Source organism: Cryphonectria parasitica (assembly GCF_011745365.1).
Source record: "Cryphonectria parasitica EP155 unplaced genomic scaffold M406scaffold_3, whole genome shotgun sequence".
NCBI lineage: Eukaryota > Fungi > Ascomycota > Sordariomycetes > Diaporthales > Cryphonectriaceae > Cryphonectria > Cryphonectria parasitica.
In genome coordinates, this window is record NW_024468911.1 from 3,033,203 (window position 1) to 3,048,767 (window position 15,565).

At 53.9% G+C, this 15,565-nt stretch overlaps 6 protein-coding genes across 6 annotated transcripts; 3 read left to right on the forward strand and 3 right to left on the reverse strand.

Moving 5' to 3' along the window:
• Positions 1-1,082: 1,082 nt before the first annotated feature.
• Positions 1,083-1,733, forward strand: M406DRAFT_252304 (uncharacterized protein; the record flags this gene model as incomplete). Its single annotated transcript, XM_040916832.1, has 2 exons — positions 1,083-1,221; positions 1,291-1,733. The coding sequence occupies 2 exons, from the start codon at positions 1,083-1,085 to the stop codon at positions 1,731-1,733; spliced, it is 582 nt and encodes a 193-aa protein (XP_040778485.1).
• A 431-nt stretch (positions 1,734-2,164) lies between these two features.
• MCM6 (DNA replication licensing factor) lies at positions 2,165-5,200 on the forward strand (the record flags this gene model as incomplete). Its single annotated transcript, XM_040924733.1, has 3 exons — positions 2,165-2,451; positions 2,520-4,974; positions 5,063-5,200. The coding sequence occupies 3 exons, from the start codon at positions 2,165-2,167 to the stop codon at positions 5,198-5,200; spliced, it is 2,880 nt and encodes a 959-aa protein (XP_040778486.1).
• Positions 5,201-5,573: 373 nt separating this feature from the next.
• On the reverse strand, positions 5,574-8,035 carry M406DRAFT_355602 (uncharacterized protein). Its single transcript, XM_040923206.1, has one exon. It carries the CDS (start codon positions 7,968-7,970, stop codon positions 6,441-6,443), a length of 1,530 nt encoding a protein of 509 aa, XP_040778487.1. The 5' UTR covers positions 7,971-8,035; the 3' UTR covers positions 5,574-6,440.
• Positions 8,036-10,638: 2,603 nt separating this feature from the next.
• M406DRAFT_355603 (uncharacterized protein) lies at positions 10,639-12,003 on the reverse strand. Its single transcript, XM_040923207.1, is given in 6 exon segments — positions 10,639-10,656; positions 10,673-11,258; positions 11,321-11,386; positions 11,476-11,626; positions 11,788-11,802; positions 11,860-12,003. The coding sequence occupies 5 exon segments, from the start codon at positions 11,905-11,907 to the stop codon at positions 11,233-11,235; spliced, it is 306 nt and encodes a 101-aa protein (XP_040778488.1). The 5' UTR covers positions 11,908-12,003; the 3' UTR covers positions 10,639-10,656; positions 10,673-11,232.
• Positions 12,004-12,233: 230 nt separating this feature from the next.
• On the forward strand, positions 12,234-13,063 carry M406DRAFT_355606 (uncharacterized protein). The gene is made up of 2 exons (XM_040923208.1): positions 12,234-12,448; positions 12,523-13,063. Exons 1-2 carry the CDS (start codon positions 12,258-12,260, stop codon positions 12,941-12,943), a joined length of 612 nt encoding a protein of 203 aa, XP_040778489.1. The 5' UTR covers positions 12,234-12,257; the 3' UTR covers positions 12,944-13,063.
• Positions 13,064-13,591: 528 nt separating this feature from the next.
• Positions 13,592-15,383, reverse strand: M406DRAFT_355607 (uncharacterized protein). The gene is made up of 4 exons (XM_040923209.1): positions 15,155-15,383; positions 15,012-15,088; positions 14,590-14,785; positions 13,592-14,398 (listed from the first exon to the last, which is right to left on the reverse strand). Exons 1-4 carry the CDS (start codon positions 15,260-15,262, stop codon positions 13,931-13,933), a joined length of 849 nt encoding a protein of 282 aa, XP_040778490.1. The 5' UTR covers positions 15,263-15,383; the 3' UTR covers positions 13,592-13,930.
• Positions 15,384-15,565: the final 182 nt, after the last annotated feature.

Consider the following 15,565-nt stretch of genomic DNA (forward strand, 5'->3'; position numbering starts at 1 on the left):
CTGTTCCTGGGGTCGTATTACTTTACTGTGGCGCTTTGAACTATTTGCTGTTGCGTTGCTGCAACCGGATACTGTCACTGTGTCACTGCAATGTTGGAGAAGCTCGTTTCCTCCCATAAAAGTACTGTCATAAAGGTACACACCTTGTAAACCTCAGCTTAACCCTACCATCAATATCATTTCCTATCCAGGAGAAGTCATCTACAATATCACATGGGAAAAATCGACGACAGTCTATCGATTCCTTCTTTCAGTCAGATAAACGGCATTTTGAAATTTCCACTTGTGACGTCAATGACTCAACGACGCCTTGTAAATCGCGACGTCCTCGGACATCTAATCTACCCGTCCGCACCTGGCCCTCCAATTTTTTCTTTTTGGTCGTAGCACGTTGCAATGCATGTGCAATTTTGGCTAACTAGAGAAGAGATTCTATGCGAGTGCGAAGTTTTTTATTTGGAAATGTGGGTTGAGTGGCTGTTCTTTTGTGTGAGGTATGTGTCAAGAACATCTGTAGTGTGCGCGCAGATGCCAGTCAAATAGAGAGGCTGCCAAATACAACGTATCCTAACCTAGGATGGGTCCATTTTATAGAAAGAGGAGAAACAGCTCATGGTTGATCAGCATCTTCCCATATTAAGCTCATTTCACTATCACCCTTGATCATCCCGCAGTGTGCAACATCTGCGTGGCCTTAGATATGGATCATTCGTTCTCCCGTGTGATAGCGTAAAGGCTGGCCACAGGACATCGACACGTTCTCCCGTCTCTCAATAGCCCGCACTCTGCGCTTCAGCTACCCATGAACGACCGCCAATTGTGTATCTTGTTGATATATGTGGTTGGATTGCTCTTTGGCTGGCTTGACATTGTACTCAAGTAGTTAGCATGGCACCCCGGGTACTCAGTGTGTAACCCTGCTTTGGGTTTGACCAGAGATAAGGGTTCTTATCGATAACAGTCCCATCTACGCGTCTTGATGGGCTAGTGTCCTCACACGCGTCAAAACACTACCACGGCCCTGGGATGGATCACTCGTAATCGTGACACCCTGTTGATACATTTACACACCAATAAAGGACATGGAGCAACCAATGCTCTCCGTTGACTCAAGGTCGAACACCACCGCAAGGACAACAGCCCACCTACTGCCCTGTCGAATTCACCACGATGGCCCGGTGGGCTCAACCAAGTCATATTGGGTGCCCAAGACAGATCAAGGTATGGCTAACAGCTTTGCAGGGCCCCCAGCGTTAGGTGAAGTGACCACCCGGCTGATCAATGTCGCAGGAGGTAAAAGGACAGCGCACTTCAGGGGCCGTGAACTTCACGGCAAGCCACTGAAGGTTCCCGATGGCTACCACGGCGCCATTATGGTGAAGAAGGATGCCCCCGAGCCGGAGGCCCCAAAACCAGGGGCGCCGGAGGTCGTCGACCTTGACGCAGAAGAGGAGGACCTACCCCTTGGCGCGCTGGAAACGAGGGCTGAGTTTGAGGAGATGGTCATCTGGGGCCACGAGTCCACGGCGGAGGTATCTTCAGATCCTTACGTCAGGGGTATAGAGGAGTGGATGAAATTATCTGCACAGGTTCGCATCATGGCCACTGAGAATTGGAATTTGGATGTTCTGAGGCTGACATTGGTGTTCTGCAGATACATTCGTACGAGGAAAAGGGGCACTGAAGTCGCTGAATTGCAGGACTTTCATAGCATTATCTGTCCAGCCTTGTGAATGCCACTATTTTTTGACTGACAGCCTTGGAATTGAAGATAGAAAGAGAGACAGAGACGGAGAGAGACATCCATTCGTCATCAAAGAAAAGGAAAATATAGAGTAAAGAAATAATACATAAACATGAAATCGCATTTACAAGATACCTTGTCTTCAAGGCTAAATGAATAGACGAGTGGGCTGTCGCGCATCCGTGTAAATAAACTTCCTAACTTAGTTTAGTGTCATGCAAGCATTCAACGGGTAACGCGAAAATTCGCGTCTCATTTTCAGTAGCCAAAATTAAGTGATTCCCTAGCCTTGAATCGACCATGTGCCATCCCACTTCGCCTACTTTCTGACAAGTTCCCAATTTGATGATCGAGCAATCGACTTGTCGACCCTTCTCTTCCTCCCATATCATACTTGAAGCGAGAGTGTGAATCCCAAAGATGGCGGCAACAGCGGCAATGTCCAGCGATGCTGGTTTTCCAATGTCGGACGGCCTCTCGAGGACGCCCCGGCAACGTCGTGCAAATGCGCCCAGCTCATCGGCTGCTGGAAGGCCTCGTGGACCTCCTTCAGAAAGTCTTGGGGCAACGAGTGACGACGAGGGCAATGACGGCTTCGAGGACGACCAGATTCCCAATAAACGACCGGGAGACACGCAGAACATTCCAAAGGTCGAGGACAAGCTTGGTGTCCTTGTCCAGAAGCACTTTGAGGACTTCATCGAGGGGTATGTATGAATTACGAGCAGGGTCCTGCCTCTAGGTTCTCCATGTGCTGATGCTGACCCTCTTCCAGCTTCATAGAGGACCCGACGTCTTCTGGCGCACCGACATCGAGTGCCATCACCACAGACAAGGTCTACATTGCCCAGATCCGTGGTATGCGCCACTACGCCTTATCGACCTTCTACGTCGACTTCAAACACCTCCAGTCATGGACCGACGGCACCCTTGCGGACGGTATTGTGGATCAGTACTATCGATTCTTGCCTTACCTTACCTCCGCTCTTCACAATATGATTGCCAAGTACGAAACGGCCTACTTCCGTGAGCACAGACAGCCCACAGCCTCCAGCAACATGACCACGTCTGGAGCGAGCAATGTTGGCTCAGCCAGCCAGTCCGGGTCTGGAAGCAAGACTGTCAACCAGCAGACGGACAAGGTCTTTTCTATTGCCTTCTACAACATGCCTTTGGTCTCCAGAGTGCGAAGTCTTCGAGCTGGAAATATTGGCCAGCTCCTCTCCATCTCTGGCACAGTCACACGGACATCCGAGGTACGGCCCGAGTTGTCAGTGGCTACGTTTGTGTGCGAGGCCTGCCGTGCTGTAGTTCCCAATGTCGAGCAGACTTTCCGCTACACCGAGCCTACACAATGTCCCAACCAGACCTGCAACAACCGCCAGGCCTGGAAGCTCGACATCCGCCAGAGCACATTCATCGATTGGCAGAAGGTGCGGATCCAGGAGAACAGCTCCGAGATCCCAACGGGCAGCATGCCTCGCACAATGGACGTCATCCTGCGCGGCGAGATTGTTGACCGCGCCAAGGCTGGCGAGAAGTGCATCTTTACAGGCGCTCTGATTGTTGTGCCGGATGTGAGCCAGCTAGGACTTCCAGGTCAACATGCACAAGCTGCTCGGGACGACCGCAATGCCCCTCGCGGAGGTGATGCTGGCGGCAGCGGTGTCAGCGGTCTCAAGTCACTTGGTGTGCGTGATCTGACCTACCGACTCGCCTTTTTGGCCTGTATGGTGGCACCAGACACGACTGCCCTGGGCGGTGGTGTAGGAGATATCATGGCGGCTCTTAACTCTGCCAATAGCGAGAATGCGCAACAGGCACAAGAAGCCGTGCTTGCTTCCTTTGGGCCCTCAGAAATCGAGGACCTCAGAAAAATGGTGCACAGTGACCACATCTACTCGCGCCTGGTGAACTCCCTGGCACCGATGGTATATGGTCATGAGGTGGTCAAGAAGGGGCTTTTGTTGCAGCTCATGTCTGGTGTGCACAAGTCCACGGCTGAGGGCATGCAGCTGAGAGGTGACATCAACATCTGCATCGTCGGCGACCCATCAACCTCCAAGTCCCAGTTCTTGAAGTATGTCTGCTCCTTCGCGCCTCGTGCTGTCTACACAAGTGGAAAGGCCTCCTCCGCTGCTGGTTTGACAGCCGCCGTGGTAAAGGACGAAGAGACCGGCGAATTCACTATTGAGGCTGGTGCTCTCATGCTAGCGGACAACGGCATCTGCGCCATTGATGAGTTCGACAAGATGGACATTGCGGACCAGGTTGCTATCCACGAAGCCATGGAGCAGCAGACCATCTCCATCGCGAAAGCTGGCATCCAGGCAACCCTGAACGCGCGGACCTCTATCCTCGCGGCCGCAAACCCCGTCGGCGGCCGGTACAACCGCAAGACGACGCTGCGTGCAAACATCAACATGTCGGCGCCAATCATGTCACGTTTTGACCTCTTCTTTGTCATCCTCGACGAGTGCAACGAGCAGGTCGACCGCCATCTCGCTGAGCACATCGTCGGCATCCACCAGCTCCGCGACGACGCCATCGAGCCCGAGTTCAGTACAGAGCAGCTCCAGCGATACATCCGCTTCGCGCGGACTTTCCGGCCCGAATTCACTGATGAGGCCAAGGAGGTCCTCGTCGAGAGGTACCGGGAGCTGCGTGCTGATGACTCGCAGGGAGGCGCCGGCAAGAACAGCTACCGTATCACAGTACGTCAGCTGGAGAGCATGATCCGCCTGAGCGAGGCTATCGCAAAGGCGAACTGTGTAGAGGAGATCACCCCCGACATGGTCAATGAGGCGTTCAATCTGCTGCGGCAGAGCATCATCTCTGTGGAACATGACGATGTTGAGGTGGATGAGGATGACGAACCACCGGCCGAGGACGGCCAGACGCTCCGGCGTGCAGCGTCTGAGGCGGCAGGTGTGAGCACAGGAGACCAGGATGGAGATGCGCAGATGGATGAAGACCGCGAGGATACAGAGATGGCCGATGCCGCTGCGGGTCAGAGAGCGAGACAGACCATCTCGTACGACAAGTACATCAGCATGGTCAATATGATCGTGACCCGCGTCGCGAATGATGAAGCCGGCAGCGGCGAGGGTCTTGACGGCGAAGGGCTGATCCAGTGGTACCTGGAGCAGAAAGAGGATGAGCTAGACGGCGAAGAGGACTACCACAAGGAGCACGCACTGGCGAAGATGGTGCTGAAGAAGATGGTCAAGGTGAGTTGTCACGGTGCTTTTTATTTGTTATCAATCGCGACTGCTATTGAATTGTGGACTTGCTCTGACATTTCCCGAACCTCTACAGGAAAACATCCTCATGGCTATCCGCGGCGAAGGCATGGCGACCAACGATGCCGATGCGGGCGAGGCTTCCGCGTCGCAGCAACAGTCACAGAACATTGTCTATGTCTTGCACCCGAACTGTGCAGTCGAAGAGTTCTGAATTGCTTGCACCTACCTGTGAGCAGAGATTGTTTTAATATGTATTCATGTACCTACTACTACGACTGTTACCTGTGGAGTTTATGGAGTTCATCAACACGGTCCCACGACGCATGGAGGCAGGGTTTCATGATAATGCGTTTAGGATGGATATCAAGTAAGAATGCGAATTACCGTTTGCCAATGTATTGTATCCGTCTGTGATACATTTGCTTCCATCATCACTCTTTCACGAGCTCCTTTTGATGCTTGTGGTGATCTTGCTTCTTCAGGATTGACCGTCATGCCCTGTGTTCAGAGGCGGCTTGAGATATACACCCAGAGATCCAGACTCCTCCAACAACGTGTCACAGTCAGGCACACGAGACACAAATGTCAGTCATTTGCATTTTATTCTGCCTATCATAAGCTCTGGTCTGCCAGAGGAAATAGTTCCAGCTTCTTCGCCCGAAAGGGAGGATCGTCCTTTTGTTTTCGTGTTGATTTGATAGACGATCTGCCTCTCGTATCGAGCAGAAAATATGTGGCCTCGTCGGGGAAGAGAGAAAGAAGAAGAGACAATCTTCCTCGAGGCCACTTCCAAAGTCAGTAAAGACGGAGAAGATCTTCTTCCATCTCAAATCATTTCTCGAACTTCGCACGAAAAGCCGTTTCCTTGCTCTTCCTTCATAATACGAAGTTGACTGTGTTCTTAAACGTGGACGCAGCATTCTCTGCTTGCTCTGCAGCACCCACCATAGTAGTAGTGTCGGACAGGGATTGCCACGACTGAAATAAAGAAAACAAGAGCCAAACACACGGCGACAGGTGAGTCACTCCTTTGCAAAGTACGCAGAGCCTCTTCCTCTTTTTGATCGCATGAGCTCGTGGCCAGCGAAAGAATCAAGTCCGTCCCCCGCTGTTCCGACCACACTCGAAGCTTTCTGTCAAACCCGCTACCGCCAGTGTCTTCCAAAGCCGCAATAGCATGCCCCCAAGGTTGGGTAAAATGATCTTCCGTGAGTGTGAAGTCGTAGAAAGGATACAGAAACTATCTGTCTAGCTGATGACAGCCTAGGATCAGACGAATTTTTGCAAGTCGGCCGAATGCAAACAAGGATGTGCACAAGGCAGTTCCATTACAGAACGACTCTGTAGTAGATGAAGACAGACACCAGTGCAACGAAGCCAGATTATTGACCAAGTCGTAATGTGTCACAGTCGGCAATTTGCGGCGGAGACGGAATTCCTGAATGCCCAGCTTACTGGGTCTGGATAGCCGGTGCTGCGGCACGACCCCAGTTGTCAGATCTTCCACGGTAGCCTCGGCCACCGCGGCCAGCCCCGCTGCCAGTGTTTGCTCCCGAGGCTGACGGTTGCTCAGGAGAATATGGAGTGGCAGAGTCTCGGCCACGGTTCCCACCTCGATAGGAGGAGCCGTAGCGCGAGGGGCCACGGCTACCCCGCCGAGGATTAGGGCTTCGAAGGCTACCTCGTGAAACGCTCTTCCGGTCTGGACCGTTTGGCAACTGAATGAAGATATTTCTGCTGTCAGGGAAGAACGGTAGAGCCTCAGCCGTAGTAGCCATCACCGGGAGCAGTCTCCTATCCTGTCGTGGTGGGGCTTTTGCGAGGTTGTAAGCCGCATCAGGGATGTCCGCCGGAAGGTGAACGAGTGGCAATGAGCCCATTTCTTGCTCCTCAAAACAATCCTCATCCATCTTCTTGGTGGTGAAGGAGCGCTCGTTAACGATGGTGCTTGGTGCGTAGATGAATGGCAGTGACACAGTAGCTGGCGTGGCAGGGGATGGTTGTAACAAGGCAGTCCTGCTGGACGAGTTGACACTTGATGGCTTGTCTGCAAAGAGATTTTTGATGCGATCCATGATTGGTGTGTTCACGCCTTGGCTGGTACCCGTGTGTGAAGCACCGAAACTCGGCTTCAAAGCCTGGCCACGTCCTGCGCCATCGTCCCGAAGCGAGGGCCCTTGACCCCAGCTGGGACCTGGCTGGCCGTGTCGTTGTGATGCAGGTGGTGCAGTGACTGTCGGAGCCGGAGGAAGCTTCACTCTGATGGGTGGAGCCGCGTGGGAGTACAGAGTATCGCCACCAAATGCGTCCTCTTCAAAAGGCCGACCTGTATCCGGAGCCAGAGGCTCTAATTGCTGCGCATCCCTACCCGAAGGAAAGAATCTAGATTGCGAAGTGGCGGCAGCACTGCCATTTTGACCTGCAGATGGTGGAACTGCGACGCGTCGCTGGTCGTCCTGCCCAGCTCCAGGCGTGACGTGCCATGGTGCAGAAGCGTTGCTATAGGTCAACTCTGCACGCTTTTGGACTTTGCCTTCCTCGTTTCTCTCCATCCACGAATCCTGGATCGGCGCATCCATGTCTGCATAGCTCAAGCCTCGTGCTCTCATGTCTCGTTCCAGTTCCGCACGGCGTTCTCGCTCTTCGGCCAGCAGATCTTCATCAGCCGCCATCGCTGCTTGAGCCCAACGACTCCTGTTCCTCTCCTTCTCGTCTGTGGAACGTGGCTCATGACGCTGAGGCGGCCCGATGGGGCCCAGTCGAGACGACGGACCGCTCGAGGCGGCGCCCCTCGGTGGCGCGATAGGCCCAGGAACTGGGCGATTGCCGTGCATCGGGGCTGGCTGGGGTGGCTGAGTATCGAAGCCCGCGTTTGCGCTGAATGTACCGTTGCCAAGTGTCCGATCGTTATTAGGAGCGCCCCAGAGGTTTCGGGGGGGTTGGCTGCCGGAGCCCCAGATGCGCTCAGGCTGGTTCGGCATGCGAGGCTGCCATGGGTGGGCATGCTTGTTCTCTGCAACTGGAGGCTGTTCGGGACCGGTCGATGGTCTGGATCGTGCTTGAGGCTCTGGCTGTACGCCATTTGGAAGTAAGGTAGATTTGTCGTCTGCCATTGCGTTGGTTGGCTGTGCCTCCTTTGGTCCTGGAGCCTGAGCGGTCTCGATCGTCTCACTGGACTGAGCAGCCGGTGTCTTGGCTGCTTCGTGTGAGTCTTCCTTCTTCGCACTCTTCCGCTCTGGAGCTGGCCCGAGAGCCGCGAGCTTCTTTGCCAGTCTCTCCTTCCTCGCTGCTTCCTCCTGGGCCTCTTCCTCCTGTCGCCGCTTGATAGCCTCTGCGCGACGCTCCTGCATGAGTCGCTTCTGGAACTCCACAGTGTTCTCTACCGCTGGTTGCGGCGGCACTGCTGCCTCCTGGACGTCAGGAACGACGGGAGCAGCAGATGACATAGCAGGAGAGACTCGAGACTGATACGGCGAGGCATTGGAGCGTGGAGCTCCCTGTGGTCCAGCTTGGGGACCAGGAGGCGGAAAATTGTGTGGAGGAAGAGGGGGGTGGTCACCGACACTAGCAAGCGAGCTCCGCCTTGCGTTGAACACCTCAGCAGGGGGCATAGAGTGGTCGTAAGGCCGACCCATCCTCTGGTAGCTCCCACTACCGCCACTGACATTGGACGAATTGCGCCGTCTACCGAACCCACCGCTGGTATGAGAGGTCTGGAACGCAGCCGATGGCTCTGCAGGACCCTGCATTTCGGAGTGCATAGGACGCTGAAGTACCGCAGGCTGTCTTTGGGGATATTCAGCCCGCGGCATCCCACGCCGGTCAGGGACGGGTTCGTAGCGACCCGAGTGGGAGTTATAAAGCTGCTGATTGTCTCGACGCGGTGATCGGCTGAAGTCATCGGCAGCAATCTCTCGAGCCGCTGGTGGTGGTCCGCCTCGCAGACCGTAACCCTGACCTGGTGGCGCGAAGCCTCGCTGTTGTTGGTCATGAGGAACATCCATAGGCGAAATCTTGGAGATAGGTGGGAGTGGAGCCCAGGGCGACTTGACAGGCGTCGGTGGCGCAGGAGGTTTTGCGACCAGGGTAGGCTTCTCCGACGATGCTCCCCTCGTCAAGACAAGGCCCTTGCCAGAAGCCAAAGAGCCGGGCTTCACAGAGGGCGAGCTGGAGGGTGGTACTGAGACTGGAGGTGCTGGGGAAAGAGGCTTGTCAATGGGCTTGGTCTCTTGGATCACAGGCTGCTCGGGTACGGTCGTCGTCTCGTCGACGTGCGGGATAGTTGTCTTGGTGCCATCAGTCCAGGTGATTGCTTCAGGTGCGTCCCAATCCTCATCATCGTCATCTATGTCGGCCCACGCATTAGATTGGCCTTTCGTGTCGTCTGCTTGGATTCGGTGCGCCATGTGGATGCCAATCTTGGCCAGCTCCTCGTCCGTGAACTTCTTAGGATCGGGGACTGGGACAGCTATACGTAAAATGTTTGTCAGTACTCTCGCGTCGGGGAGAAGTCTCACAAGTCAACGCAATCAAAGTAGCAGCAGTGGACGTACGTCGGTTCTTGTTCCACACAGCACTTCCATCGGGTGCAGGCCGTCCGTTCTGAGACAGAGATGCCTTGGAGGCATCGCGCAGACCCCCTGCAGTTTTGGCGACGAGTCGAGGTTTAGGTGTGCTAGATGTACTCGAAGGCGCGGCGGTCGCGGGCACGGGTGTTGAAGGTTTTTCGCCGACCTTGGGCACGCTCGTACTCGAAGTTGCTTTGGATGCCAGGAAGGTCTTGTTCACGGAGACAGGCTTGAAGGTAGCAGGTTTCTTGACGGACGAGGTTCGAGAGTGGCCCTTGTCGTCCTTCTTGAGCTGGTCTGGCCTGGAAGCTTCGGTGTCGGAGCCTCCACTGATGCTGACCTCGGCAGAGTTGACGACCTCGTCGACTATGTCGTGGACCAGCCTGTCGACTGCGGCCGCCGGAAATTCGCCATGCACGTTGGACCCAGCGGGGGCCTCCGTGGAGGATTCTCCAACGACGTCGTGACTGGCATCATCTGTCTGTGTCTGGTTATGGCCGAAAGATACTTAGCTGCAGGGCCTGCGACGACGCGCCAGGCAGTGAGATATGACTTACGCGCAAAACAACAGGAGTCGCAGTTTCTTCGACGGACTGTTGTGGCGTTGGTTCCGCCGCCATCGTCCGACAAACACTGTCAATGGGTTGCCTCTGGGATGCTACCACTAGATGAGGTGAGGAGAACTATGATGACTGTAAAGAAGTGTGCGTGGATGCAGAATAATTCACGAGCACCAGTCGTGGACGTGGACGTGGCCGTGTTTGAATGGCGAGATCGAACGTGGCTGGAGTCGAGAAATCGAAATCGGATCGATCGAGTGACGCAGCCAAAAAGTTGGCGCGACGGGGGCAGGGGTAGGGGCTGAAGTCTGCGGTCGAGTTGTGAAGGAATGGGCCTCGCTATGGAGCGACCAAAGGGTATGGACAAAAAGATATGCGACTGCCTTCCCTGGGGAGAAAGAAGGAGAATCGTCTCGTAGACGAACCGTTGGCCGTTTTTCGAGGTCGTCGTCGCAACCGCTGTACTGTTGCTTGAATATGGGACCTGGGCATGCTGGGGGCCTGGGTTTCCGATGAGAACCCACACCTAAGCTTGGCTAGCGTTGATGCACGGACCACCTTCTACAACAACAGCTCCAGTCAGACAAATACTCGAAACTGCAGCCTAACAAAAGCCAAACGCACCGCGTGTGCTCAGTGCAGGACTGATGAGGAAGGGCCGCCTGGGATCTTTCCCTCAGCCATTACGCAGAACTTAATTAAGAATATTCCCATGTTTTGGACAACCAGCATCCCTTCCCACTTGCTCAATTGCCGTACCTTCAAGCTGCTGCAATATGCCCCCCTGATCTGTTCTTCCCAGCAGCAATAACTTTCGTGCACATGTCTTCACAGACCCCTTCGTAAACACACCTCTCCTATGTCATAGGTCTACTTGTCATTAGGGAGGCAACTGCACCTTCATGCATATCCAATCCATGCTCGTAGGTAGTATGTTGTCTTGATCACGCATTTTCAACCCTCACAAGACAGATGGAAGACCTCTTAAGATGAATAGGATATTTCTGCAACCAAAGAAAATCTTTTTCAGTGTGATTCGCACTCACTTCCTCTCTATGGCTGGTATCTACATGTCATATCTGACGGACGGAGCTCCATTTCCCTCCCAAAAGTCTCTAATGAGCGTTGTTCTTGTGGTGGCCTGGGAAACATTGTCAGCATCAACGATTCAACACATTTCCCCCCAAGAGACTTGAGACTTACGCAAGTGGAAGTAGTAGTTCTGGGCGTATCCAACTGCAACTAGGAAGACAATGACGTGGATGATAGCTGGAGAAGCAGTGTCAGTACCAGAACAGAGAGCATTGCGAACCATTGCAGGATAGGAGAATATTGGAGAGCAGCTCTCGCTCACGTACGCTTCGCAGTCGGGTTCTTGCCGAAGTGCTTGGCCTGGTACCTGCCGAGAATGCCGGTGGCCTTGACCTCGGGCGCGGGGCCCCGGGGCAGCTTCTCGTAAAAGTTGACAACGCGCTTCATCGCAATGGCGTTGGGGTCGGAGCCGATCGCCTGGGTATCGCAACGTCAGCCCTGCAGTCCTCTAGTTGATCCAATGAATGCCCTGCGCCCGCTCCAATGCCCGCCGTGGCTGTCCTTTTCCATGTCTTGTAACTCGTTCTGTGTATTGTCCGCCACGATGATCGGGCTCCGTTCGATCTCGATGCACGTACCTTAGGCGAAGCGACCTACAAGACATGTTATTAGCAAACGTGTGGCCCGCGCATTGGTAGAGTTCATTTTACCTTGGGAGGAATGAGCGTCGAGAGCGCTCGGCGTGTGACGAAGCTCATCTTGAGTTTTGTGCCGGATTTCCCGTGGAATGGAAGGATGGAGTCGTTTCGGAGGGTGTACAGATCGTCGACAAACAATTGAGCGCGGCTGGAATCGCTTCAATTGAACCTATGTCGAAGATGTGGTCGTTGACGTTGAAAGTTTGGCGGCTGAAGCCGGAGCCGGGACAGGAACAGGACTGCAGAGACCGGACCCAGTGCGCTGATTTTCCGACAGCCAATCAGGACGCACCTGACTCCCGCCCGCCCAAACGTCAGCGACCTCCCATAGTTCTCTTCCACATCGACTCGTCGTCGTTACCTTGACCACTTTAAATCGGTCTGGTGAACTGCAAACAGCTCAATTGACCATGGCGTCTCTCAGAACACCTCAGGCAGCTCGCATGCTGCGGGCGGCCACGTCACGATTTGTACACTTTGACGGTCTTCGCCACTCGTCTACCTCGATCATCAACGCCAGGCGGCCCCAGAACGAGCCCTCGCAGGGTGCTGTTGGACAGAACCAGCCTGACTATGGCGCTCACATTGACAAGGCTACATCGTATGTGGTCCCACGCATTGTCCAGGACACCTCCTGCTGGTCGTTCTCCCAGATCAGAACTGACCCCTTCCTAGCACCTTCACTCCCGTCCCCAAACGCCTTCTCGACGGCTCTGAGCCTGGTGTCGCCCTCCCTGCTGCTGTGCTCTCAGGCGCACCGATCGAATTGCAGGCACGCACGGTGCGCATTTACAAGAAGGCCAAGCCCGCTACGCAGTCGGGCGACTGGCAGTCCAAGAAGTGGCGGATGGACTGGGACGTGCTGCCCAAGGGCAACCGGTGGGAGAACCCGCTGATGGGTTGGCAGTCGTCTGGCGACTACATGCAGGGCACGCACCTCAACTTCAAGAGCAAGGAGGACGCGATCAATTTTGCTGAGAAGCAGGGCTATGAGTACTTCGTGCAGGAGCCCAACGAGAGGAAGTTCACGCCCAAGGCGTATGCGAACAACTTCTTGTACTCACCGGGCAAGTTGAAGCACATCAGGACGAAGTAGAGGAGCCCGTTTGAGGGCATGGTTTGCGGAAAGGTACGGAAGGGGATAGAGGGATCAAGAGTGAAAGGCTGTACATATATGATAAATGGCAAGGATCAGAATTGAAGTCTTTGGAAATCGTCCCCCCCCCCCCCACCCCAAGCACACGTTGTGCGCTGATAATCATTTCTGGTCGACAAGAGGGACATCGTGCAAGATAAAAGGTCTTAAAAGAAAAGCGCCCACTGGTGGCCGAGCTCGTAGACTACAATCTGAGGAGAGAATTGTAGCTTAATCAGACCATCCGGGCAACTGCAATGCCGGTGATGAATTCAAAGCCAGCAACATCCTAGCATCATTTTGCGGGCTTCAGAGGCCATAGTGCGCAGTGAAAATCAAGGTGTCAAGAGCGACAAACTACACTTTGCCAAGTACTTGCTTTATTCACAGCTCAGAGACCTCCAACCAAAACTCGCTTCCTCAGTTCTAATCCGGCCCGTTGTATATCTAACGGGGGCGGAGTTAGGCACATAGGAGGAAGTAACACACTGTTTTCTCCTGGTAGTGGTAGCTACACAGCCTTTTATATAACACAAGTGATTTGGTGGTGGCCAGTGGCCCGCGGAAACAATGGAGATGCATGTCATGTCACATTCGTAGGAAAGTAAGTACTGACACAGCTACTCATAACACCTCTGAGAGGCCATGGTAGCGTAATAACATTTGAATCATAACTCGTTAAGACAATTTTGCATGAAAATGCCATTCCAGTATCATCTGGTACCTCTCCAAAGAACGCCGAGGGTATCCTCTGTATCGCTTCCGCCCATTGTAAAATCGCTCTTGGCGGACCTGAACGCCAGTAACTCTGCCTTACCCACCGAAAGTAAAATCCAGCCCTACCCAAACACCGTAAAAAATGAGAAGAACAAATCATGGAACAAAGAAGCGTTACGGGTCATAAGAAAGGATTCTCACCCCGCGTGAGTCCCGAGGTATGGGTTCATGCTAGGTTGTGATCATAGCCTCAGACCCATTCTCGTGGGAGGTGCCATCGGGGTCGTCGCCATTCAGCCCAAGCCCCAGCCGCTCGGGCAGGTCCTTGCGTGCGCTGCGTGCAGAATCCTCTGCCCAGGTCCGCACCTTGACAAGCTGTCGGATGGCTGCCTCGCGACGTTTGGTCTGGCGAAGAATAATCGCCATATTGACCTTGTCCGCAACCTCTCTTCGTAGGTCGGGGTGTAGAAGCGCCTGCTGCTCTGGCCTCAACTCGTTTCTGGGATAAAGGAACAAGGCCATGGTCTGCTCGAGCTGCTCCAAGAACTCGGAGTTCTTAGGCGCACGAGGACCAAGCTGCTGCGACGCGAAGTGAATCGCATGCAGCATGCTTTTGTCACCGTCTTCAGAGTTGCGAATCAGCTCAATAAGCTGTAGTCGGAGCAACGCAAAGTGGAGACGAGCGTCCTTGTCCAAGATCTGATACATGATCAGCTAGAGAATTTGAAGAGCGGTTTGATGGACGCATGAAGGTAAATGAGATCACATTCATAAAAAAAGTGGTTGTTTATCATCAACGGCCAAAGGCCATATGCGTGGTGCATGTAAACTCGTGTTCTAATCATGTGAAAGGGGGTTGTGGGGTCGAGAAGGTAAAAATTTTGACATACCTCAGGATCTAATTCGTTCAGGGCCTCAATAGCCTCCATGATGTTTCCCTGGTGGATCGAGTTTTTGATCTGCTGCCGGGCCTTAATAGCGGGATCCTCTTGCCGGGGTTGAAGGTTTGCCTCTTTCGAGAACTTGGCGGCTGCCAGAGGGTAGCCCTCCATTGTCAAGTAGTCCAGAATCAGGAGGTTTATATCGCTATTGAGCTTTGTCAGTAAGTTGTGTGGTGGACATGATTGCCAATAGCTGAGCCGCATTGTTGAGGATGGATAGAGTCGATCAGTAGTAAATTATAGATAAGTTCTCCGCATACTTGTCTCGGAGAGATTCCCATTGATATCTTGATAGCATCATATGACTCGGTGCGAGCTGCCCGTCTTGGTTTGACGGCAGTTAAGCGACGCAGAAAGAGAGAATAACTAACCTCTTGGGAGCCTTGGTCTCCATGACCCTGGATTCGAAGACATGCCGGACCGGCGTGGCAGTGGAAGTGGTCGACGTCTAGGGCGTCAATGGTCAGTGTTGGGGGTCTTGGTGGCCACGTCGCGAACAGCAGAGCAAGCGTACCATATCGCCAAATTTAAGTCGAAATTCTGCAGCAAAATTGGCCCAGAACGCCGTGTCATCGGAGCCCGGAGGTTGGAAGTCGATCGCGGGAGGGCCAGCAGAACTCATACGACTAGCTGGCTGGTGGCATTGATACTGACTGAGATGATTCCAGACAGTATCAGTGGTGGCTGTCGTGATGGGAAGAAGTGATGTTGTGATGTATCGTGGGTGTTTGAGGTGGGTGCGGTTGAATGAAAAGGTAACGAACGGAATTTGTGTTGGAGCTCGAGAGGTGGGTGCAGAAAGCAGAAAACTGCAGCTGCCTGCAGCGCTAAGGCGCCCCCACACCCTGCCGAGCTGCTGACCTGAGCCACACTCTGGTAGCACTAGCCACAGCCGGCCTGGCCCTGACTTTATCTGGTATTGGAA